Source organism: Dasypus novemcinctus, chromosome 26 (genome assembly GCF_030445035.2).
Source record: "Dasypus novemcinctus isolate mDasNov1 chromosome 26, mDasNov1.1.hap2, whole genome shotgun sequence".
NCBI lineage: Eukaryota > Metazoa > Chordata > Mammalia > Cingulata > Dasypodidae > Dasypus > Dasypus novemcinctus.
The window spans coordinates 16,638,665-16,666,316 of NC_080698.1; the positions used below are offsets into that span (position 1 = coordinate 16,638,665).

The following is a 27,652-nucleotide window of genomic DNA, read 5'->3' on the forward strand; positions in this document are numbered from 1 at the left end:
GGTTTATTTAATTATCCTTGCATCTCTTAAACCTGTTGTTTCAGGGTCATTGTTCCTTCCAGCTTGGGCTACGGCCTAACACTCCAGCACAGAGATCCTACAAGGTTAATCTTCCCCATGGTACTCCTGATTATGATTTTCCCAGGCCCAAAAATATTCCAAGTCTTTTAGCTCAGCACTCAAGGCTTTGTCCTGGCCAACCTTCACTGCTCACTCTTCTGCCTTCTCCAGAACATAAGCTACAGAACCAAACCCTCTCCTCTGAGCACACCTAGACCTTCCCACCTCTGCTGCCTTCCCTCTTACTCTTGCCTAGCTCTACATCTGCTCAAATCTTTTCCATTTTTCTAGTCCAGGACAATGTTACCACATTCATAGAAACTGCTCTGACTCCTCCCTTCTCTTAATGCCCACAATATTTTTGTAGAATTTGCCACACACTACCATGGGTAATGCCTCTTTGCCAAGGTACATATTTTCATCTCAATCTGCCTACCATACAGGCCTATCCCAAGGCATGTGTTGGGGACTGAATCATATGCCCACAAAAGGCATGTTCAGGTCCCAATTCCTGGCTGCAGGTGGGAACCCATTTGTAAATAGGACCCTTGGAGATGTGAATAACATCTTCATGTTAAGGAGTTTCTAAACTGAATGAGGGTGAGCCTTAATCCAATATTGGATGCAGAAGGAGAGAAGCCATGGGAGAAGCAAGAGCTAGACGTCAACACCTGGAACCTGGAAGAGAAAGAAGATACTGCCACATGGGGTGCCATGTGATGGAAAAGACAAGGAACACAAAGATTTTTGGCCAACCAAAAGACAAAGGACCCAGGGAGGAAGCAAGCCTTCTAGCTCTGAAACCATTAAATTCCCACTGCTAAGCCAACCCATGGTATGGTATTTGTTTCGTCAGCTAGGAAACTACAACGGCATCTAACATACAGTCTGGACAAAACCTTTCTGTCTCAGTTCCTGCCAAGTTTGCCACACCTGTCCTTACATCCTGCAATAGTTAGTCAGGAAGTTCAATCGTGTAGGCAGGTCTCACCGTACCCAGGGAAAGCTGAGAAACCAGGCTTTCCAGGATGGAAAAAAAGATATTCCTACTGGGTCTAAACGACAACAACATTCAAAAGCCATGCAGGGTCAAGGTGACACTGGAAACAGGGTTGTCGAACTGTTCCTTACAGGGGGAAGAGGCTAATCTTCCTCGACCTTATTGACTTGGGTCCCCTCCGTCACTGCCTCAACGGCTCACATTCTGCTCTGCATGACTTTTCCACAGTTGGCAATTATGCACAAGCTCTGCCTCCTCCTAACATCAGTTCTTCACAACTCACCTTATTAATTCATTCTATAAATATTCATTTATTTAAATGCCTATAAATCTACAGGAACTAGGTGACTAAGAGAAAGAATTTCAACTCTAGGCTGAAAGACACATACTGAAAAGCAAAGAAGAGTATGCGTCATATTCTAGTGGGAAGCTATATGCACTTATCACAGACAAACCTAAGCTGGGCTGGGCTAGCTCCAGTGAAGAACAACTGGAGGAATCAATATTTAAACTTCATTTGACCTAGAAAAAATAAAGTCATATTCATACTTTATACCTTACTCTAAGATAAATTCCAGATGGTTCAAATATTTAAATTTAGAAAATCAAACTATAAAAATACTGAAAGAAATCATGGTACAATTTTTCTTTTTTTCTTTCAGTGAGGAAGGGATTTCTAACCATGACAAAAAAAATTGAGAAGACTTAAAAGACTAATAAATTTGACTATATGAAAATAATTTTTAAGAAATTTCTACATGACAAAAACCACTGTTATTAACAAAATCAAAGAAAAATGATAAACTGGTATGGGGTATCAATTAAAATTCAGATCACAGACAAATTGATAATTTGCCTAATATGTAAAAGCCTCCTACAAATTAATAAGTATGACAATGTATAAACATATTTAGAGAGGTGCAATAAGATAAAGGCAGGGAAGTGGACTTGGCCCAGTGGTTAGGGACGCGTCTACCACATGGGAGGTCCACGGTTCAAACCCCGGGCCTCCTTGACCTGTGTGGAGTTGGCCCACATGCAGCGCTGATGCGCGCAAGGAATGCCGTGCCACATAAGGGTGTCCCTGCATACGGGAGTCCCACGCGCAAGGAGTGCACCCCATAAGGAGAGCCACCCAGTGGGAAAGAAAGTGCAGCCTGCCCAGGAATGGCGCCACACACACGGAGAGCTGACGCAACAAAATGACGCAACAAAAAGAAACATAGATTCCCATGCCTCTGACAATAACAGAAGCAGACAAAGAAGAACACACAGCAAATAGACACAGAGAACAGATAACTGGGGGGTGGGAGAAAGGGGAGAGAAATTAAAAAAAAAAAGATAAAGGTGAATCAAAACTATCCTTGTCCATTTTTCACCTACCATGTTGACAAGGATCAAAAAGTTTGAAAAGCACACTCCATTGACAGGGATGTACGAAAACAGGCACTGTTATACCCCTAGAGGTATGGGACTGTAAATGACTGGGTCTCTGTAGAGGGTAACTGGCAAAGCCCAGCAAAATTAGAAGTGTACATACCCTTTGTCCAAGCAATGCTACACCTAGGAATGTAACCTAGAGGCATATTCATAAACATATGACATTGTCTATTCAACAGTTATTAATTAGAGCACACTGTATGAATGGAAAAGACTTGAAACAACCTAGAAGTCACCTTCAGGAAGAGAGTGGTACAGTGGAATAGAGTGCAAAGAAAGAAACAAATGAAAAAGCTTTTATGTATAGATATGGAAAGATCTCAAAGGTTAACAAAATAAAATCTAGTACCGAATAGTGTGTATTGTACGATATCACTCACTAAATACCTGCTTCTCTCTCTCATCACACTGCTTCTGGGGGGACATCTCTATAGCGCTAGTTTTACCACAGGGCCTCATGCAGGGCAGACACACCATTGCTATCTGATGACTGTGAATGATTAGAGGAAATACATGGATAAAGAACACACTTGGGTACTTGGTCCATCTTCTAAACTCAACATCAGGTTCTATTATGCACAAACTCAGAAAGGCATTAGTCGAATCCTGCCTTTCGAGTTCTAGCAAAATCTAAAACATGTCCTTGCATAAGACAAAGGTATACTGGATGAATTAATTCATATATAAGTGAATAAATATAAAATATATATAAAGATTGTTTTTTCATAAGCATATGATGAATTTTCTAGGTTTGCTTATTCATATATCTCAGGGAAAAAAAAACACTCAGAAGAATGATGTCGTTTTCAACCTTTCTCTCGAACTCTATCAATGGCGACGAGGAAGAATTTTTAAGTCTTCAGTGTAACAAGCGGGTTTTGTATAACTAGAATGCAGTGGAACCTGCCTTGAAGGACCATCTCCCACTTTTCCCTTGCACAAACACTCCACTCTTGCTGTTACTGAAGACAAGAAAAACTCAATCACAACCATGGCCATGACGACCACAACCACGGCCATGGCGACCACAACCATGATCACTTACTGACCCCCGCCATGTGTCAGGACGAGCTCTACACTCAGCCTGCACCACGACCACAAGTCCTAGAGGAATGGGCTATAATATAATTGTTTCCATTTTACAGACATGGAAACAGGTTTAAACACCTGAGGTACCTCGTCCAAGATGCCACAGCAATGGTGATGAAGTTTCTTAAGATGCAGTTGATTTAATTGTCTACATTTAATGTTATGCCAACAAAGAAGTTTGAATAACCTGAATTAAGAGTAAAGATTATTATAAAGTAAAAACAGGTCTGGTATAGATGACACATGGAAACTCCAAGAGCAATGCTTCCTTATCTGCATAGGAATCCCTAAAAAGCCCCCGGTCTGTGTGTTTAGGTGGCGGAAGAGTACCCACACTCAGCAAAGCGATAGGACACCTATCTGCCAATGACCCAGTGAGTGTTTCTCACCAAGGCCCATTCATCGCAGGTTATCAGAAGATTCTCTGGCTATTCATTATTATAACCAACTCATTCTCTCCACGGTAATTATCTGTGAGCAACATATCATACTGTTCTTGGAACCATCAAACTGACATACGATTAAATAGCAGAGGACTCTGAAGTTAAATTTAAAACCACTCTATTGCACTTCAACTCACATATCACATCGAGATCTCCCCAGCCATGGGAATATTTCAACTGGCCAACACCAAAGGCTAGTGAGAGACTATTCCCCTACCTCACCCTTCCTCCTGAGAAAAGGGGCGGTTATGTTCTGAAAACTTTTGTAAGAGAGTTTCCCATGACTTGAAGTAATTTTTTGCAAAAGGGATTCTCGACATGAAATTCTGTCCCCACCGCACCTTACAAAGTCTCAAGAGCTGCTTATGTTCATCACTGTATCTTTCTGGAACTTATATATGGGGGCACACAAGAAATAGTACATTTCTTCAAAACACTGAGTTAACTTTATACTTTACTATTCTCATTGAAAAATTATTGTAAAAAATAAAATACCGTATACACAGCTCTGCATATACCAATACAAAGAGTGCTTATATTAACAACATAAGCAATTTTTTTAACCTGAAAGAGGTCTACCCCGAAGCTAGAGTTAAAACATGCCTCATTGTTCTTGGCCTGAAAAGGAACCATGGAGACTCTTCAAAGGGAAATTTGTTTCCATTCCCAACTCTATAGTTTGTAGAATTAAAGTTTTGTTACAAAATAATTCTACAGACACAATGCTCCTAGTTTTCAAATTGATTTAGTTGTATATTGTAATTTATTTTCATCTATATGGCATTCACTGAATTTAGGGTAAAAAAACGACAAATATTAAAATCATCGCTATTCCCTACAAAGAAAATTTCCAAAGCCTTTGCTAGATATGACCACCATGTATTTTCCTCAGAAAACACACACACCGTACCCACTCATTTTCAAATAGGTCCTCCCAAAGGGAAGAATTTCCACAAATGTGACATTATCCAAGCACCTTCACCCAATACGGAAGAAAGTCTCCATCACTGGATGGCTACGTTTCCCTACAACGTGAGCTGGTATTGTGGGTAATGAAGTGACAGAATTCACATTTCATAAGAAAAGTCATATAAAGGAAATAAGATATTATTTTTCTAGAAAGTGATTTATAATAATACTGAAACTATTTTTTTCAAATTCCTTCCCCTTCTCAACATTTACAGAAAAGGCTAATGTATCTTGAGAGATTTACTATTTGCTTATATTCCTCCATATGGTGGTACCAGGCAAAAGCCGTGAGTAGAGGAGAAACAGGGAAAAGTTTTTGGGGAAAAAATACAAATGTCTGGCTCCTACTTATATGGTATTCCTTCTTTGGGGTCAGGACTTATTAGACCTACTTGGGACCATCTCTTGATTTTGTTTTTCTTGGTTTTTTAACAGATTGGTAAGTAGAGAATGGTTTTACCCATCCCTGAGGAACCTCAGAAATATACTGCACTATAAAACAATTTGCCTACAACACAAATTGTGTTCCTTCAACCTTCTTCACCATTCTGGAGGGTACGGATAGAGCGCAGAGCAGCGACTCAAGCAACAGCCGAAGAGTAAAAATTACAGGGAGCCTGAAGTCCTAGTCTCCAAATGGGAGCCGGCTCAGCAGAACATCAGCAGTGGTTCTGACAGGGCAAGCACCAACTCCTGGCTACACCTCAAAGGTTCAAAACCGTTTCTAAATATAGAACTTACTTTATGTTTGCAGGAGCTGTAAATCAGGGAAAACAACTTTTTTTCAACCCCAATAAAATATTTGCACCCAAAGCAAAATCCGCCCATTTCTGGCTTTCTACCAGTTCTGCTTGGGCATAAAATTTTCTGACACTTCACCAGGAATGTCAGCCTTCATATAAGGCAGCTTTAAAGAGGGAAATGATTTTCTGACCTGTGGATAACCCCCTCAACCCCCAACAGGAAAAGGGGGGGGGGGAACCCACCCCAAAACCTGGTTTTTCCATTTATTAGTAAAGTAATTTTCTTCCTGGTCAAATCCTTCCTTCTAGAAAGTGCTGGTCTTTGAATGCAGTGAGGGGAGGGATCCTGTCTCCCTGCTCCATGCCCAGCACCCAGCACAGTCCATGGAGAAGGAGCTCCATGACTAGTCAGGGAGGAGGGGGAAAGGAGGGTGGAAGAGGGCATGGCAGGGAAGGGGGGGAAGGAAGAAAGGAGCTAGGGAGGAATAGGAGGGAGAGGGTGGAAGAAGTAGGGAGGGAAAGTAAGGGAGGGAGGGAAGGAGGAAGGAGGGAGAGAATGAGGAAGGAGGGAGGATAAAAGGACTGAGGAAGGAACTGGGAGAAGATCGGAGGGACTTCTTTTCCCCTCTCCTTCTAGTACCGTCTTTATTTTTCTTGAACTTTCAAACACCCAGCTCAATAGAAAACCAGTTGTATCTTTCAGGGCTTCCTGCCTGGAGCTAGACATGCCACTCAGCCTCCTGTCAGAGCCCACCAGCAACTCTCCAGGGGAGCCAAGTGGAGGGAAGGGAGGAGCAAGGAGAAGCTAATAAAGTTCCTCTCTTCAACAGCCCATTATTCAATGACATTCAGAAGCATGACTGCTGTCTCCCGTGTGTGGCACAGCACCACGACGAGCTACAGATGGAGCCAGTCCCCCTGACGGTCTGTTAAACAGGAAAAACGGTGCGCGGATGAACTACCTAACATGAGGGTGGGCGTGACACAGGCCACCGGAGAGGGTCAGACAAAGCTCTGAGGAGGTCACGAAGGAAGATACTGCTTCCACCTCAGGGGCTTCGGGAAAGCTCTGTAGAAGGGCAGGATTTGTACCCCAGGACCTGGGAAGGGGTGGCTGGTAGAGGCAAGAATCTCAGTGTGAAAGGGAGGTTGCGTGCAGAAAAAGGGCAGTACTCCATGGACTATGTTCTATGGACAACCGTATTTTGGAAATAATCTATTGGACACAATTACGCAGGTCTCCTTACTGCTGGCCTTCTCAGAACTTTTACTATGCTAATGAAGCAGACGTGGTAAAAGATGAGAATTGACTTTTTGCAGAGGGCAAGGGTAGGGAGATTGTGGCGGGGAGGGAAGGACCGATTCGTTCACTTACCAGCTGTATTAATTTAAGTCAAATATTTAACTTTGATGAGCTTCAGTATCCTCTTCTCGAAACTGGAAGAAATGGCCACCTCAACTTCAAACAGTTATGAGAAGAAATTCCTACATAAAAAGTGAGTAATTCAGCACTGGCACTTAGTGAACGTTAAATTGCCCCAATGCTGCTGCTACTTCTATTACGATGAATATGCATTGCAAATATAAAAGAAGGTGAGTTTTTCATCAGCCATTGCTTGGACATGCTGGGCCAGTCCAGTGCGTCACACGTAGTAGGTGCTCACTGTGTATTTGTTGGGGGAATAGGGCAAAGAATTGTCCTTAGCAAAGAGCAAATTCCAGGGCAGCAATGGGATGCTCTTGGCAAGATGTTTTTCATGGGAAACGGACTTTGGCCCAGTGGCTAGGGCATCTGTCTACCACATGGGAGGCCTGCGGTTCGGGCCCCGGGCCTCCTTGACCCGTGTGGAGCTGGCCCGTGCGCAGTGCTGATGCGCGCAGGGAGTGCCCTGCCACGCAGGGTGTCCCCCGCGTGGGGACCCCACGTGCAAGGAGTGCACCCATAAGGAGAGCCACCCAGCGCGAAGGAGGGAGCAGCCTGCCGAGGAATGGCGCCGCCCACACTTCCCGTGCCGCTGACGACAACAGAAGCGGACAAAGAAACAAGAAACAAGACGCAGCAAGGAGACACAGAAAACAGACAACCGGGGGAGGGGAGGGGAATTAAATAAATAAAAATAAATCTTAAAAAAAAAAAAAGATGTTTTTCATTATTTCTTTGGGCAACAGGCCCCTGCGCCCAGGAAGAGTGACTTCATCTTTTGCTAGAAGAATAAGGGACTGTGAGTGTACTGCTCAGCTTGGGGGAAACTTACCAAAGCGCTTATTTTGGTAGAAGTGTTTGAAGTGACTCTGGAAAAATGAGCTCATGCCTGCTGCCAGGCACCAGCCATCAGCCGGAACTGTCTGCTGGGGAGAGGTGCAGGGCCTGTCACCCACAGCCTGGCCTCTGGATGTGTGGTGCCCAGTGCAGGGAGAAGCCCAGAAACCCCGCTGGAGGCTGGCTCCCTATTCTCAAGGAGGACGCTGAGGCCTGAACAAGGAAGGAACTGACCGCAGAACTAAAGCAAGTCAGAAGCTAGAAGAGCCAAGGAGAGCTCTAGCTAGTATCTCTGGTTTAGCCAGGTACATTTTCATGCAGGATTTAGCATTGAATCCCAAAGGACTCTTACACACATACACACACACGCCTTTTTCTTTCCTTCTTTCCTTCTTTCCTTCCTTTCTTCCTTTTTCCCTCCCTCCCTCCCTCCTTCCCTTTCTCCTCTCTCCCTCCCTCTCTCTTTCTTCATTCTTTCTGTCTTCCTTCCTTCCTTTCCTTTCCTTCTCCCTCCCTCCCCACTCCATCCCTCCTTCCCTTCCTTTCTTCCTTCCTTCCATTAATTGCTGTATATATTTACATGATAAGCTCATCTGTCATAAATCATAAATTAATCTCACAAGCAGTTCCCAGAAATAAGCAAATTTCTCACAGACTCTCTCCCTGAGGACAGTGCAAGATCCTATTAAACCTCTCCATGTTCCCACTAGATTGGGTGTAAAGAGATTCTAGACAGGGGAGCAAATGCAGCTCAGTGCTTGGGCTTCTGCTTCCCACGTATGAGGTCCTGGGTTCAATTCCTGCTATCACCTTTTAAAAAAAAATTGACTGAAGTGGAGATTATTGGATTGGGGAACTTGAACAGATTTAGAATATGACATGTGCACTTTATCAGACCCAACATTTAAAAATATCTGCACATCTGAACTTAAGCATCAGAGTCTACATATAGTCTGAAAAGGAAACAAAGCCATCCAAACATGTACTTGGCGAGGAGGAGAACTTCCCCAAAGACCCAAGAGTTGGTGAAGTTTTCAAACTTCAGATTGGGGAAGCATAGGTAAGGCCACAAACTTCTATAGAAAGAAAAAAAAATTTTTTTTAATATATCTATACACATACACATATGTATGTACATATAAGTATACAAACACATATATCTCGACAGTTAGCCATAAAAAGAAAGCATATAGGTCAGAGTTCCTGCATTCAATTCAATTGTTACATTTCATTTTGTTTTAAGTGGGAAGCCTGGAAGTGGTTGGAAAGAAGCATAGTAAATTCTGGAAACTTGTCAAAGCCCAAGAAAGCTTCCAAGACCCTGTAGAATTTTTTTTTTCCAGGAAATCAGGGCTGCCCAATTCCTCCTACACTAAAAATATAACCAGAGGCTATTCACAAGAATTGCACATTTTCCCTATCAGTTCATTTGAGGCAATAAGTTAAATACTATTGGAATCTTGATTTGACCCTGTCTCAGTTCGCCACAGGGCTGCCGATGTAAAATACCAGAAATGAGTTGGCTTCTATAATGGGAAACTTATTAAGGGTAAAAGCTTATCGCTCTTGGGTCATGAAATGTCCAAATCAAGGCATCAGCAGAGATGCTTTCTCACCAAAGTCCAGCTACTGATGATCCTGGTGTCCTGTCACATCAGGAAGCAAGATGGCAGCCAATCTCTGTCAAGGTCCCTGTCTTCCTCTTCAGAATCTACCATATCCTGGAACTCAGCTGACAGCAACCAGGCTTAAGGCTTGTCTCTTGATGAGCCTCCTCTCTTGGTCTCAGCTGCTCCTCTTACTTCCTGAATTCAGCTGTGGGTTATCAGGCATATGGCTCCTCCCTTTAGCCTTGAGCTGTTCCGTGGACCCAGCCTCTTGGGGTCTTCATGCTTTTTTGGCTGCTAGGATCCTCGAGTCCTCTCTCACATGACCAGGTCAAAAATGGCAGTTTCCTTTCTCTGTGAGTATCTTTCTGTGTCTCTGTTTATATAAAGCTCTAGTAAGAGGGCAGAGACCCAAATTGAGTCACGCTCCATGATGTAGTCCAATCAAAAGAGCCCCACACCCACAGGAATGGATTAGTTCAAGGATATAGTCTTTTTCTTTTTGGAATTCATAAAATAACTTCAAACTGTCACAGATTCTTACCGTCTACCCCAACTAGATTTGGCAGATACAGGTTACAAAACCCAATCAGCACACCCTACCTCTTATCCAGAGAACCTCTTTTACCCACAGCCTCTCCCAACCCAAACTCTACCCTTGTCTCCTGAGAATCAGGCTTCATGTTCATTCACCACGAAATGGGAAAAACAAACAACCTACCTACCGAAAAAATACGTTCCTGACACATAAAAGCATAAAAGATGCAGCACTACACCTGTGGAAAGACAACTGAAGGCCCAAGCAGGAAGCCAGAGGTGGGAGAGGGAAAGAGGTCCCTGGTCTCAAAGTCTTCAATACCAAGAGGTACAAATTAAGGGTAGAGAAGGGAAGGCAAGCAGGGGAAGAGAACAAAAAAGACAGGCAAGGAGAAAAGCTTAAAGATTCACTAAATTGAGCAGATCCAAAACTTGGAGGAAAAGGTTTGGATGCCATATGGCTGATGTACCCCTCCTATGCCCCAGCCCGTGATGATGCCTGTGTTTGGGTATAGATGCTCCAGATTCAGCCTATACCAGAGAGTACATTAATAGTCATTTATTTTTTGTTGAGAGTTCTCTGACTAGACCTGTGTCTGGGGAACTATTGAGAATGATAGCTTACTTCAGTGTGATGATGCTTCAGGCAATACCTGAGGGACACCCAGTGTGTGGTTAGTGGGAATAGTGGAGAAGTGGTTTCATTTTCTAAGAACTGTAAGCTACAGAGGTGGGAAGTGGGTGGTGGGACGAAATTGGCATGTGGGCAGGAGGCCTCACTTTGAAATTATTTGCTGCTGGCATAAATGCATTGTTCTGTTGGCTTGGGGGATGAGCAATGGGCAGAATAAGGCTCTGCATAAACAAAAATAGTATAGCTTGCCTCTCAAAAGAGTCACTATATTAGCTATCAATTTAATTCAAGTCTTTCTGAAGTCTAGATAGCCCTAAGTGATTCGATGGGCATCCTTTAGTAAACCCATTATACCCACTGACTGAATGATAAACAAATCACTAGACATTAATGTATATTATTGGAAATAAAAGTCTTCCTTGATGTAAGGAAGAGCAAATTACTGACTTGGTCCTCCTGTCTTAGAGGAATCAAGCCTGACATGTGTTTTCAAAGAAAACGTCCATTTCGTTTCTTAATATTATGGTACACATAGTCAACACTGAAACTAGTTTTACATTTGGCTCCATATGTTATGCCCTGGGTAATTAAAGTATGTCTTATGGCTAATAAAAATGAAGTTAAAAAGTTAAAACCAAAACAATGACAGGAAACAACATGTGTGTACAATATGTGACCAACACACTGATAATTTTCAAAAGTGACTTGAAAATTAGTATTATAAATCTTTCAAAATGCAGTGATTTATTAAGCGAAAGTCTAAATGGTTTGAGCTATTAAATTTAGCTTTTAAGTTGCTGTGTCACAGGCCCATCTTTTGTTCTATGAGGTTAAATTTAGCATCCTGGATTTTGTTTTTCCCCCAGCCCCATGTTTTATCATCACACAGTCAATCCCAAGCTTCTCAACAGAAATGGGTAAGGAGTTACCACGATGATTTTTCTTACTTGATTTTATAATCCAGGCATAGAATTTATCAAATAATCAAACACTGATTTATTTCCATCTTCGTGTTGTTTTTTCCCCCACCTATACAACCTACTCATAAAATAAACCATCCCAAGCCATGAGATGAAATGGGGGGGAAATGTGGTGGCCAGAGGAAAACCATTTGAGAAATATGTTTGTTAAACAAGTACAGCAATAAATTGAGCTTAGGAGGGAAAGGCGGTTAGAAGAAAAACTGAATGTACTGACCTGAGAGTCAAGCTGATTGGAGCAAGGGTGAAAGCAGCAATTTGGAGGATAAGCAGAAAGGAAAAGGAATAGCAAAAGAGAATAAAAGGAAGGAAACGCATTAGTTTTAAACATACAGCCAACAGATGTTATATTAGCAGGTTTTATAACCAAACAAAGGACAATAAAGCAACTTTTATCTGATATCACCCCAAAAAGCCCTAGGCACATACTGTAAGTTGTTATATTGAAAATTATACATAAGAAACCACTATCTGCTCTCCTATGCATATTCACAAGCACTGATGTGAACCAGAGGTACACTCCAGCAGTCCAATGGCAGAATGTGGCCTTTCCTGGAGGAAGATTTATAGAGCAAGTTTCTATCTGTGTGCCTATAAAATTTTATTACTTAATAAACTGAAATGGAAATTACTAAGGTATTAGATCTGGCAGTAAGCATGAATGTCAAAAAGATTTTATTTGAACCAATAAGTTGGATTGTTATATCCTGTGCAACATTTTTCCTTCATCCCTGAAAACCAAAAGTAGTTGAGCAATTTGGCTTTCAGTTCAAAGATTTCCATTTTAGATGCTCACAGAACACTGCACCTAGCAATGATCAAAGACAGCATGAGGAGGGATTTTGGTGAGGTGCCTGCTGCCCATCAGCCTCCCAGCGAGGACAGAGTAACTTCCAAAGCTGAGAGTAATTTTTTTTTTTTCAGTTGGAAAAATGAGGTTTCTACATCATCAATGAAAATATCCAGATGTTTGATAACTTATTTGTACAAAAATATATAGCACACCCTTCCAAATCAGTCAAAATAATGAAGCCTCTAACGCCAAGCAAAAATAAATAATAAACAAACAGAAAAAAGTCATGATCATTTTTGAGGCTACCACAGGAAAACATAATGGACATTCAATTATTGGGATAACTTATAAAATGTCCTTTTAAAAAATTACATGGCTAATAGCTATTCACTCAAGGGGATCCACCATTTCATGCTGTTAGTGTTAAGCATTTTGCACAAGAAGGAAAAACAAAGCAAAACAAATTCTCAAGATGAAGCTTAAACTAGAACATTTAAATGAGAACTGTGTTGATCATAATACGAATCAAAGAGAAAATTCAAGAGTAAACACATGGAGAAAGAGTTGCTTTGATAATCCCTCATATCTAAAATCCCCAGGCAGAGGGTTCTGTGACAATGGACAACTGATCAAAAACAAAGTTAGTTCAAGCCATGGTCATGGAGAGGACTCTGGCAACATGGCCCAGCTGCTGTTTCAAATCCTTCTGGATCAGAAGTCACTAAACCAAGTCTTAGGGAATCCTAAACTGGAAGAAATCACAAGCAAACATTCAAGGTTTAGTTGCCTGTTCCAAGGGTCTCTTGATTTCCTCAAATTCTCAAAGGAGTCCACAATGTCAATGACCCATCCCCAGAAAAGGCTGCTAAATGAGGTATGAAATCTTCTGCCACTTGTTTTAAAGAAATTTATTTTAAAACATTAACAAGCGTAAGTGGAAATTACTTAGCAAGTACATTTTATATCAAAACAAATAGAACTTGGTTCCAGTTTCTTCCACATATCATGAAATTTCTAGAACATATTATCATAAAAAAGATTGTTTATATTTGGAAAGGGTTCTGAAAGGCATCAAGGAAATTATGTCAGCACATTTTTTAACAAATTAAAAGGAAATATAATTGTCTGTTTCTCAATCTTAGATAAAGTACCTTTAGGTAACCAAAATCATTTCTCAGTGTCCAAAGATCTGGTGGCATTAGTCCCTGATCCAGATAAGTAAGTGGTACCTTGTTTTCCTTTTTTTTTTTAAGATTTATTTATTTATTAATTTATTTCTCCCCCTTCCCTCCATTGTCTGCTTTCTGTGTCTGTTCACTGTGTGTTCTTCTGTGTTTGCTTATAGTCTTATTTTGTGGCTCCAGGAACTGATCCTGGGACCTTCTAGAGTGGGAGAGAGGTGATCATTCTCTTGCACCATCTCAGCTCCCTGGTCTGCTGTGTCTCTTATTATTTCTCCTCTGTGTCTCTTTTTATTGCATCACCTTGCTGTGCCAGCTCTCCACATGGATCAGCACTCCACGTGGGCCAGCTCACCACAAGGGCCAGGCTGCCTTTAACAGGAGGCCCTGGGCATCAAACCCTGGACCTCCTATATAGTAGATGTGAGCCCAATTGCTTGAGCCACATCCTCTTCCCTTGTTTTCCATTTTGATGTTATGTCTTATGAGTAGAACCCTCAGGGACCACTCTGTGCCTGAGGGCCCAATTCAGGCATTCTCTGAGCTCTAGACAAATCCCAACAAAATCCCTAAAATAATTAAGATAAATACATGAAGGGTCACTTGACTAACTCTTTCCCATGGGTGAGAAGCAAGAAATCCAGTGGCAGTAGGCCTGACTTAATGACTGCACTAACCTTTCTCATTCAGCTAAGGCACCAAAGTATTAATTCTGAAACTCTAAATAAAACTCAGAGACCTCAAAGGGCACTGGCATAAAAGCACCATATATATATATCTCACTGCCTTGAATGTTTGATTACAATGAATTGGAGAAAGATCACTATGATCCCGATTTAAAAATATGTTTATGAAGCCTAAAACACTATTTGGTCTTTGTTGCCTGGCATAGTTGAGCACTGTACTATGCATTTAGCTATTTGGTTGTATAGTACACATGGTATCCAGCAATGGTGATCAAATAAAGGCTTCAGCTTGATTTGAACCAATTCTCAGGTGCCTGCAAAGGCTCACCGCCCACCTTGTGGCAGACTTCTCCAGAGCAGCCTCCAGCCTCCTGCTGGGATATGGCATCAGGTATAGGAGTTCACAAGCTTATCTGCACACATGGACCATACTGGAGTAACATGCACTTTGCAAAGAAAAATCTTTAATTGCTGATGAAAAGCATCACTCATGTGGAATTCAAGAGGTAAATGCATCCATGCAAATGCCAGGCCTGGCCCTTTAGAATGTATACATTGTTGGGGTTTAAGATATATTTAGGGGATTTGAATCTCTGGACTGACAATGTGATAGCCAGATCCTGAGCCTCAACAGACTCCAGCACCTACAATCTGATTTATTGGACTTACCACACTCAGCTAAGATGGAGGTGAAGAAGGACAACCACCACACCATGGAGCCTAGAGTGATTACAACTGAAAATGGGAGGATTGCATCCAGCATCCAGGTGGAATCTGAGCCTCCTCTTGACATAAAGGTGCAATGGACACAACCAATCCAGTGTCCACATAGAAGAGGTGGCATTGGATTGGGAAAAGTGGACATAATGGACAAAGGGTATGGGGAAAGGCAGGAAGAGATGAGAGGTGGAGGCGTCTTCGGGACATGGAGCTGCCCTGGATGGTGCTTCAGAGGTAATCACCGGACATTGTAAATCCTCACAGGGCCTACATGATGGAATAGAGGAGAGTATGGGCCATGATGTGAACCAATGTATATGAGGTGCAGAGGTGCCCAAAGATGTACTTACCAAATCCAATGGATGTGTCATGATGATGGGAACGAGTGTTGTTGGGGGGGGGGGAGAGGGGGGGTGGGGGGGTGGGGTTGAATGGGACCTCACATATATATTTTTAATGTAATATTATTACAAAGTCAATAAAAAATAAAAAAATTAATAAAAAATAAAAAAAAAAAAAAAAAAAGAATGTATACATTGTGATGAACAGAATAGAAAGCAAATAAATGAACACCCATGGAGAGAAAAGGAGACCAGGGTCAATGCCCTGTGACTTATTCCTAACCCTGGACCTTTTGTTGCATATGACTAATGTTCTGGAATATTTTAGAACACTGGCTAGTTTCAAAATAGTTTTTCCCCCCACACTGGTAGGTCACATTATAGACTAGAGACTGAAAATTTATTTCAAGTTCAATTTTTTGGTTTTCAAAATCACTAACTTAATTGCAAACACTCCTCCATGTCTCCAAAATGGAGATATATGTCACATTGCTATGAAATCTTTAAATTTCCACCATTATGAGGTATGAATTTTGTTGTTTAAGTCAACAAATGGAGATACTTCCCAATTTGCAAAGGGCTGCCTGACAACTCAAGGAAGATGTTACCGTGGGAAACACACAGGCAGTCCAGCAGATAAAGCTTCAGAAATGCGGCCAAAGCTGGGCCCTTTGTCTCCCAAGAAACTTCCTTTCTTGATCTCCACCTCAATCTCCTCTCTCAGAAAGCCAGGCTGGTCCTCAGATCTTACCCAGACTGGACCTAAGATGCAGGAAGGCAGGGAGCTGGGACAGAGTCAAATCCCACCACACGTTTTGTGAATTACAGTGCCTGGGAGGCATCAGTTTTCAAGAAAGGCAGAGGCAGAGATAAAGAAAAGTGCAGAAAGTACAGAGAGATAAATGCCTTTAAAATCACTGCTGTTTTAATGTATTCCATATTGAAGAAATAAAAATGTGAATATTCTTGATGATTTAATGGCATCCAGCTAAGCCCTATATGTCCTGCTAGACAATATGCTATTTATATGCAAATGTTTATAGTAGCTGATCCTGATTTTCAATTAGCAAGTTCAGGGAAAGCATGGTTACTGCAGGAAAACACCTTCTACATCTGGGGAACACCACTTTCCTCCTGAGAGCTAATAAACACGAGGCAGCTCTCTCCCGGCCCAGCAGTGCCAGCCGCACCACTCCTTAGTGCTACTGGACTAGCTTCTTGCTTCTGGCCCCAAGTCAGAGAAGATTGTTCTCAGTAGTGCATCCGGGCAAGGTACAAGCTCAGCTGTCAGACGTGGGTTCAAATCCTGACTTTGACTCTTATCAGCTCTGGAACCTTGAGGAAGTTACTTAATAAGTTACATTTTTCTCATCTATAAAATGGGGCTAATTGTAGGTTCTGTGCGATAGATTTGTGGGAAAGCGTATATAGCATTGCAGATCAAGGGCTAAGCAGAGTATCTGGTACACTGTAAGCATAAAATATATATATTTTATATATATATGCATATATATATATATAAGCTGTTATTATGACAATAATTTCTATTCTTAATATTAACAGTATTATTACCCGGGGCATTCTCTTGTGGCTCACCGCTTCTCAGAGCAGTGGACTGAGTCAGGAAGTCTACATCATCATATTGTCTCTGGCCATGGGGCCAGTCCTGAGAAGGTCTCTCAACTCTTCAGGGTCTCAGTTTTCTCACCAATAAAAGAGACATGTTCAGACTTGCCATGTGAGCTTACAACAGCTCTGTTAGAAAAATTTTGGTTCTGAAATAGTTACATAGAGACCCCTAAAATGAAGAGTATTTCCCAATTTTTAAGAAACAGTAGACAGGTAGAACTTACCCATATTTTAAGATTAAAAATAAGCTCTTTCAATTTTGATTTTACAGCAATATCAGAAAAAAGACCCTACCTTAACTCAATTGTTAAACTTGGTCACATGGAATAAAAATCAGATTATGATCAAACTAATGCTAAGACTTTTAAAAGAAATATTAATTGATTTGGGGTTTAAATATATTTAATACACTATATGATACTATAGCTAATAAAATATAAAATTTGAAAATGTTTCTAAAACTATATTGGGGATTAAACTATTAGTTTAATATAGAGCCAATTTATATTGCGAATTCATTTGTTTTAGCATTCAGCTGCCCATAACGATATCTCCACCCCTACCTTACATAGGGGCTTGGCAGGTACAAAGCATGATACATTGTTAGACATTCACTTATAATGAGATGCAAGGCCACGTAGCTCACATAAAGCAGAGGCAAATGTGAACCCAGGTCTTTCTATCACTAAAGTCCATGATCTTTCCACGAGACCATGGAGAACAACTCTGTGTATATCTTGAAATCCTTTAGGGCCTCACAAGTGTCTCGGTCCTGGCAAACATTCACTGATTTATTCAAAATTTGCTGATGTCTTCCACATGGAATCTAGGAAAGACAAATTCTGCCTTATTGCTGAACCAATAGGAAATCTTCAGAGGTTATGGAGTTATGTAAGATTATTTAGAAAGTTCTTTTTTATATCAAGTATAGGAAAAGGCATTGATAGAAAGCTTATTTTTAGAGTTCATATTATACATAAACACAATATGGGCTTGATTTATCTGAAAATCTTAATACCCTGGACCCTGATATAACCCTCCTTGTGTTTAGACAGACTTTACTATCAAGTAGGACTGCTCGAGCATATTTATTTATCAAATGCTATAAAGGCCTCTTAAAAAATGAATACCACGATGAATTTATTGTTGTGTGCCAAAAGACATCCAAAGGATAAGTTCCCTTCTCTATTTTGAACAGATAATTTCCTACTATATTCTTTCACATTCTTTGCCCAACACAAACCTATATGACAAATACTTGTCTTGGCTGTGAAAGAACTGAGGTTTCAGGTATTCAAAGCCCCAACTTCTTATATATTTTGTTGACACAAATGCCAGATCATGGATCATCAAGAAAGTTGACCATTATTTTCCTACACATTGAAGAGTTATCTAGGTCCTCAAAAGATAAATCATTTGCCTTCTGAGTCTCCCACAGAAACACATCATCATCCCTACTAGACCATGTGTCCCTCATGTGTAACTTGTTTCCAACTTGAAGTACAAACATATATTCCAAGTCCACCATGATCTGAGATGGGGCAGCCAAGCGATCAGTGTTCACTCACTGTTGACAATTCACAACATGTCTGTAAAATTTACCTCTCCAGTTCCGCAATCTTTTTGTCCTTGTCATTCTTTTCATTCTCAACTTCCTTGAGGATCTCCAGCAGCCGGTCGACTTCTGCTTGGGCCTTGCCACACTCATCACGGTAGTAAGATGCTTCTTTATCAAGCTGTTTCATTCGGTCTGCAAACTCGGGATTCATTCTGGAGTCATCTTCAATATTATGAGCCTTCAACATTACATTTTTAAAGAACATAGTTAAGACAATTTAAACCAATAGATAATGCAGTCACCAATGGCCCAGCAATCAACTTTGGAGGGAAAAAAAAAAGATAATACCACCAAGAATTATGAGTATACTGTCAGTTAAAAAGCAAAAGGGAAAAATCATACAACATATTTACCTTAGAATGATGTTGTTTTAAATTGTATTCCAGTTTTACAGGAGAGTTTCTTTTATGGTTAATATTCTGTCCTTTAAATGTTGTTACCATTGTGCTTTTTTTCCCATCCAAATGTGTGGGGATGTGGTGGGGATGTGGTGGGGGTGGGTGGGTGGGGGAGACTGTGATATCTTTATTTCTGGTTACTTGGCAAGCGGAACTGAGACAACTCACCTCCTCACAGTTGTGGAGGTGATTCTTACCAAATGCTTCCATTTGCAACGCAGAAAAACTAAGACAAAGCTGTTTTAAGTTATTTTCCAAGAACCATCATAGGCACATGTAGAGCCAGCACATGTAGAGCCAGGTAATGTATAGGAGTCTGATAGACTCATCTTTAAATGCTTGATCCCACTGAAAAATTTCAGCAGAAAATGCAGTTTGGAAAGAAGACTTGGAAGTGAGGAAGAACTTTTCAACTAACAGTCATACCCATGAATTCTTGTTCTCTTGATTAAATTTAACCTGAACCAGGAGGAGGATGAGCTAATTCATGAACAAGCACACAGACGAGAATCTGCATACACATGCATGGGGGGTGGCAGCTTTACACACGAGAACTGACACAGGCAACAACACAGCAACAACACTGCAGAATAATTTGCAGCCAAAGTATTTGTGGTTCTGTGTGTGCCCAAGTGTTATGACTTTTTTCCCCAAAATAAACTTTTGGCTGAAATATTCCCAGACAGATGGAAATAACACTGCACTGCAATGTTTTGCCTACCCCTTGTTTCCCATTATTCCTAATTGATTTCTTCAAAGAGCAGGCAGAGAAAAAACAAGTAGTTTAACAACAGTGCACATTTAACATAGAAAGTTCTGAGAAGTCATATATGTATATATCTCCAAAATCCACATGTGAAATAATAAAATGTTAACAATTTATTAGTAATTAAGTTGTTCTGCTGTCTTGCTATGTAGAGCAGATGGTTATTATATTTTTTATAATTTTTTTAATATCAGGGAAAAAACAAGGCAAGCAAGCTACAGCTACTGTGGGGTCAAATGAGTCATGCATGGTTAGAAAAATTAATACTAATACTACTGTTAGAAGGTTGACAGTCTTTGCAATGATTTAGTAGAAAAAAATTGAAAAATTAGTAAAAAATAAATTTCTTACAGCAAAATAATTATTTTTGCATGTAACATATTATTTAAGCATGAGGATAGAAAGAGAATAATTTGCTTGGATGTTCTATAATCTAACATTTCCTTATTCACGAAATAAACTCAACTATAACAAAAGAATATGGAAAAATGTATCAGCTTAAAGTACTATCAGATACTAGCTTACTGCCTTTTACCAACATTTCTTAGAAAACATTTTCTATTTATTATGTACTTCTGGTTTTGTTATGATCTATTATTGAGGGTTTGTTTTTTTTTTTCAGTATAATTTAAGTAATCTGAAAGAGAATCCTAGGCCAATATGCCTTTGGAAGTTTATTCATCTAATGATTTTATTTTAAATCAAAATAATGAGCATTTTAAATTCCCTAAAGCCACTTTTAAAATGTAGAGCAGATATTCTATTTTAAAAAAGAAAGTGACTACTTCATAAGCTTACTTCTTTTGTAATGATAAGAATCAATTCATTACTCTTATGACAGAAAAGCATTTAAAATATTGTTTTTAAACTGCTGAAAAAATGTTCATGCTAACCTCTCTTCGACTTTAATATTATATTACCATGATTATACGGCAGCTAAAAACCTTTCCAATGACATTTCTCAAACTACCCAATAATTGGTCATTTAAGAAATCTTTATTAAGAACTTTGAATAAACTAAATAGTGGGCAGGTAGAAACACTCAGAACAAATCTAAGAAATATGGTTTGATTGCCTGTTTGTGACTAGAGTTAAGATTATTTTCTTGACTCTGATTTAAAGGTCCACAAAGAGGTAACACTAAGTAGTAAGTACCTAATAAATGTTAGCCTCTGTGGTTTAGTTTGGTTGTTTTTATTCTTATGATTACTATCATTATTTTTAATAAGTGAAGACAGGATTATAATTGGTGAGATCTAGATCCTGGCTCTTATGACAACATGCAAATGAATTAGTCCAAGGTCAGAGAAAGCTACAAAATGACAAACATTGGTAAGGTATTGTCCATTTGTGTTTTTATTATGATTACCATTTTATAATGTGCATCCCAGAGATGGGGCTTGTTATATAGCTGGTAAGTTAATAGTTTCACTGAATTTTCATAGATAAGATACTAATGTTCCTTAAAGAAGCCTCATTGTTTTTCAACAGAGAAAGCACAGGTGTTTTATGTACCTGAGCACATTTAGCCCCTTGAAGAGAAGAGGTTAATTCGAGGACCCTTTAAACATGGGGTGAAATTAGATGGTTGGCTCTCTTTTCAATCCAATGACTGAGTATAGCTAAAGGACTCAAGGTATATTTAGCGGTATAGAAAGTCCAGGAAAAAAACCAAAAAGCAAAAACCATGCCTGAATCTAGACTGTACCACTGTTGACCACATCTTGTTGCTGAAGCTTGATCAGCCAAGTTCATAGAGGGATCAGTGTCTATTAGATAATACCTATGGGTGCTAATCATTCTTACTTGAATTTCTGAGTTCAGTCTATCTACATCAATTTCAGTATCTATTGATTTCCAGGCAAAAGATTTTCTGTCAAACCACCTTCAATCTTGGTGCCAGAATTCTTGGAAGGATAATCAAATTTTAAAAATTTTATGTCAATAGAAAGCTGTAAGAAAGAGTCATATGGACATGGGAGAGTAAGAGCATGTGTCCTGGAATAGACTCAAGCTAAGAGAGAATTTCACATGATTTGGAAAGCAGGTAAGTCCCTGATCCATCCTGAGCAGTGGAAGCAAAATACACCATGGAATTTATAAACAATAGACAGGAAACCAGCTCTATTCAGCCTGAATCACTATTCCTGAAAAGATAGGCTGAAATTTTAATCAGTAAAGTGTGAGAGTTTTATACGGTGATCCACAGAAAAGGGGGATTTAAATTTTACTGAAATTTAAAGGGGAAAAATGAGTTTATAAGTCAATATTTCCTTCAAAATTATAGGACCAGTGCCTCCTAAAAATGGAGTGATAGAAGCACTTTATTTGTATTTAGGCAATACTCTTGCCTTTTCAAATTATAACAGGGGTTCTTTAATCTGGACTAGTAGCTTTTGATGAGGATCAAAAATAGATGACAAATTTGGGCCTAATGTACTTTAAACACTGTAAAAACTATAGAGAACTATATGAATATATCATGATCTCAAGGAATTCCTACCAAGACAACCTGACCCATCCAAGATTTAAACTGAAAACACATAATAATTTTTCCCCATTAGGAATATGTCATTTTGAAATTAGTTCCCCCTCCCCTGCAAGAAAAAAGATCAAGAATCACGTGCATATTCCATTCTTCTAAGGTTTATCACCTTTGTTCTTCCATCTTTATTTGATTAGAATCTAGCTTTTAAAAATGCATACTGGTGGGAGTTTTCTGTTTATGGTTTTAGAACTTATTTATCATAAATATAGCTGAGAACATTGTCTCTTTCCAGGACATTCACCAGTCACCAAAATCAAAAGAGTATCGTTAAGTGATTTTTAAAATTTTAATGGAGGGATTTACTTTTGCTGATTAAACAGGTCAGTTTAAAAGCAGATTGAGCTATCTGGTTTTGCCTCACAATATTTCTTGAAACTTTTAGGGCAACTCTTGAGAATCTCAAAGAAACAAAGAACATTGGGAAAAGGACATTTCAGAAATGCCTATTGCATATTAGACATTTATGTAATTATGTTTCTGGCATTTCCATATGTAGGGAAAATATGTAGGGAAATTTCCCTGCAAATGAGAATAATCAAAGTTTTGAGCCTCACTGATGTGGGCAAGCCTCAGCATTTTGATCTGAACCAGTTTGGAAAGCCTGGATTAAGCACGAAAGAAAAATCTGGTCAAGACCTGGGATGAGTAGTACATGTCAGTACCTAGTGGTAATTTTAATGGAAAAAAATATTAGAACTGCTCCAGGAAATAAAGTACAATTTCAAATTAATACCATATTTAAATCAAAGTTAGGAAGCAAAAAGCAGGGATTGATAAATTATTGAAATCACAAGATTATTTACACTCCTCTTGCAAAGGTTGTACTGGTCATTGATTATTTTCAAGAAAATGCTAGTTCATCTTTCCAGGTGCCTAGAAAGGAAAGCATTATCTTTGGCCCAGAAACATACTGTGAAGCAAGACAGGGAAAATTCAATTATAATATTACATAACATTCTTCCTTTGAAATGTGTTCTAACAATTTTAATAAAATTCCCCTCAAAATAAACAAATGATTAGTTATGGCCATAAAATCTGAGCAGAAGGCTAATTAATTAATCTGATGATTTTTCTTCCCTGCTTGCTGCTTGTGGGTGTTAGCAGTAATTTGCTAAATTTGTGCATTATAAAATTATTATTCTCCATTGTAGCAGTTTGGGGGGCTTAGTGTCTGAAGGCAGTACTTTAACATCTCTTTCATATCTTAGCAGCAGAAGAGGGCCCACAAACTATTTCTTAAATTATACTTTATTTCAGTCTTCTAAAAGAAGTTCCGATCTTCACATACATCTGAGTTATGAAATAAATACTAGTTTTTAAAATAAAATGTCTTAAGAGTGATTATAGAACTATAACATATAACAAAATTTAAATTTCATGTTAAATCCAGTGACTGAATATCAAATATGATAGCTGAAGTTAAATAATACTAAAAATGAAGTACCTTTAAATCTTACACTGCCTAGTTCTGGGGAACTATTCTTTCACAATCTAAGATAATGCCACCTAGAATATCTACAATTTGCATATCATAATAGCTGTGTCAAAAAGTAAATTTCTTTTCATAGATGGAATAGGACGTATATAAATAAATATAACCAAATATTAAAAATGAATTTCCCTATGTCACACATGCACGCAAAATAAAAAGAATCAACTGCATGTCACACCACCTTTTAGTACCCTTCAAAAAAAAAAAATGTAATTTCATTTAACCACAGAATTTCCTAAAGTTAGCAAGGTAGAGAACGGAGCAATTATCTGTATATTCCAAAACAAAACATGACTTGGAGTCAAAAGTTTATTTAAATTATTGCTTTAGGTATTGAAAGCCTGGATTAATGGGGAGGGGGGGTTGGCGTGCGTGTGTTGTGTGTGTGTGTTTGTGCATGCGCAGGACATGAATCATCCCTTAAACAGCTGTAATTTTCCACTTTCCTTTGTCAGGGAGGACTGGTCTAAGAGTGAATCAAATTTTAATTTTCAAAATAGGCTTTTAAAAATCAGAAAAAGATATGCTATGCCCAGACAACGACCGTTGCCTCTGGCCACAGCGCACCTGGGACTGCACGGTCCTTTCATGGCATATAGAATGGGAAAAGCTCACTGAACAAGATGTTTCTCTCTCTCTCTGGAATGGAAACATACTCGGTTTTGTTGTTGTTTTGCTTTTGTTTCTTGATAAATTATAATATGTGAGTCCTGAAAATACATGTTTGCAGAAAAGATGGGACAGCAAGGGATAGTGGCCAGGCAGGGAAAGAAGTTACAAGTGTGGGGGAATATCAGAGGGCCTGGGGTGTACCCTGATGAGGGCGAAGTGGCCCCTGGGGCCCCGAATCACTCATTTGCCTGCAGCAACAAGGGGATCATAACAATTGCTAAATGTAGGGCTTCAGAAAGTCTAAAGAGAAAATACAAATGTATAGGACATCTCTGAGTGCCATCTGTAGGCACAATATCAACTACAACTCGGGCTACAGTAAAGAAGGTATTAGAGACAGATTAAAAAACGACATTATTTGTCTAGTATTAGAATCAGAGGAAAAGGAACCCAACTGAAGATAACCTGCACAGTGCTTATAAGGACACAACAAAACACCTCCAGGAGCAGAACTGGAAGTTACGCTACAGAATGATTATCATTATAAGAAATAAATAGTACGTACACAAGGGCAAAATTTTTTATTCCTAAGAAATGCATTAAAGTATCAATTTGTAAAATACACTTACTGAATGAAGTAAAAGGAGAAAAACAGTGAAAAAGGGACTAGTTTATTTTGACTCTAAGGGGAAAAAATACTCCCAGAAGAACTTCAAGGCTTAATACTTCTTTACTATGATTTAATTTGGGCTGACATAGAACTGACTATAAAATTATCTTACTTAACAAAAAAACAACTAAGTTATAATTAACTAAGAGTTTGTAGGGTGGCCAGATTAAAAATAAACATACAAACATAAATGAGAATTTCTAGGTATCAATAATTAGTTAGAATGTAAAAGAATAGCTGTATCATTCACAAGGGCAATCTAAATAGCATATATATATATATTACATATACATATATAATACATATATATATATGTATTACATATATATAAGTGCTCAGGACTACCCTTAAAAAGAAATGTCAGGAACTATAATAGGAAAATGCCAACACATAATGACAGTAAAGACCACTATTAGTAAAAACTCACATCAAGTTCATGAATGGAAAGAAATAATATTGAAAGATATCAATATTCTAAAGCTATTTTATAGGTTGAATATAATTCTAATCAATTTCACCCACAAGTGTGCATTTTTAATTGACAATCTGAAAGTTCATTTGAAATGATAGAAATTAAAGACTAAGAATATTAAAATAAAACAAGATAAAACTCAAAGCAGAAAGAACTGCAACAGAATTTGTTTCACTAAATGTTTAAAAATAAGGTAAACTACAGTAAATGAAATTGTGACTGAACAAAAAAAAGAGACATAAATAGAAGTCCAGAAACTAAGACATTCATCCATATGAGAACTTAGCTTATACTAAAGTACTTTCAAAATCAGTGGGTAAAGAGAAAAGTATTCACTAAATGGTATAGGGATAATAAATTGATCACTGACAAAAATATAAAGTTAGAACCTCATCTCAGAACATGCATCAAAACAAACTGAAGTTGGTTAAAAGGGCTAAACTGATAAAAAGCAAAATAATCTAAATATTTTAGAAATAGAGGTCTATTTTTAAAACTAAAGAATAGCTTCTAAGCATAAAAGCAATGAGGAAGTAGAGAGACATACAAGTCTGAGAACTTAAAAATCTTTCTGTATATAAAAAATTAAAGCTAAATAAAATTTTGCTACATATCTGACAAAAGGTATCATATAAAGAATAAAATAGCTTAGAAATCCATGAACAAAGAAGTAAACTAGAAAACAAATGCTTAAATGACATAAGAAAAATACAATGGCTAATAAATATATTAGAAGGTTCAACCACACTAGTAATTAAAGAAATAAAAATTAAAAGGAGAAAAAATTTCCACTGAGGCATTTGTCCAAGTTATGAAAAATGATGGTTCTTAAAGTTGGCTGAGGTAGGGCTGAAAGGCTGCCTGGAAATCAGTGCTGGAAGGAGTGTACCTTGGCAGAACCTTTCTAACATGCAACATCACAGGAACTATGGGAACCTTTCAAAATTGTTGGCCTGGGAATTATTTTATGTTAAAAAAAAAGTGGGAAAATTCATGTAAAAAGATGCTCATCAGAGCATTGTTTATACTGGCAAAAAAGGGGGATGTGAATGGCTGACATTAGGGGAATGAATAACTACAATGGAATATTATACAACCATTAAAATAGTATTTTGGAAGAATAATTATATGAGAAAATTCAAATGATGAGACATAAAACTGAACAAACACTTTGGCACAATTTGGTGAAAAGAAATAGATATGAGAATAAAGAGCAAAGGAAGAGAAGGAAGGAGAGAGAGAAAGAGAAAGGGAAGAAAAAAATGAAGAAAGAGGAGAGGAAGAAATGAAGGAGGGAGGGAAGGAGGGGAGAAATAAGAAAGGAAAGAACAGGTAAAGGTAGAGAGGAAAGAGGAGAAAAACAACAATTTTTAAAATGTCTGAGTAGGAAACAAACTCAAATTCCTGCTGATTATTTATCTCTGTGCGATGAGAAGTGCCATTATTTTCCTTTTCTCCTGTTTCCTTCCGTACTTCTGTAAATTTTCTACTGTGACCATATATTATTTTTATAACCAGTAAAAACACAGTCATTTTTTAAAAGACTATTAAGAATAGAAAATCTATTATGCTGTATCCCTATCCATCCAAAAAGAATTGGACCCTGAGAATTCTGCAGACTGGGGGAGTTCAAATGAGAGCCTGGCTATGTTCCCAGGATGCCAAAACAATGGTTTAGCTTAATTAACTTGACTTTTGAATTAGTCACCTGATGAACTGAAAAGTCTGCCTTTGCATACTGGTGACCCGTCACTGGGGGAGGGGTGAGTGAAGGAAAAGCCTGATGAGTTCCATGGCAGCAAAATTCTGGAAATGGTCCAAAAGCTAACAGCTATTTCTTTGGCCCTACTTCTCCTGACAGGATTGGTGACCTCCTATCACTGCCCTGGCAAATTTTTGTGGCTACAGGAAAAATCTCTCCCCATCTGTTTTGCACACACCCAAATGAGACATCCTAGCTTTTC

At 38.8% G+C, this 27,652-nt stretch overlaps 1 protein-coding gene across 20 annotated transcripts in view; it reads right to left on the bottom strand.

The window, feature by feature from the left end:
* The window catches only part of ERC2 (ELKS/RAB6-interacting/CAST family member 2), a 999,838-nt gene that overhangs the window by 440,144 nt on the left and 532,042 nt on the right, over positions 1 to 27,652 (bottom strand). For all 20 annotated transcript variants that reach the window (XR_011647540.1, XR_011647537.1, XR_011647539.1 and 17 more), the window contains one exon: positions 18,715 to 18,908. Coding sequence is in view for 10 of the 20 variants with exons in the window: in XM_071212097.1 (XP_071068198.1) it covers positions 18,715 to 18,908 (194 nt within the window). In the remaining 10 variants the exon portion in view is untranslated. The remainder of the gene's footprint in view (positions 1 to 18,714; positions 18,909 to 27,652) is intronic.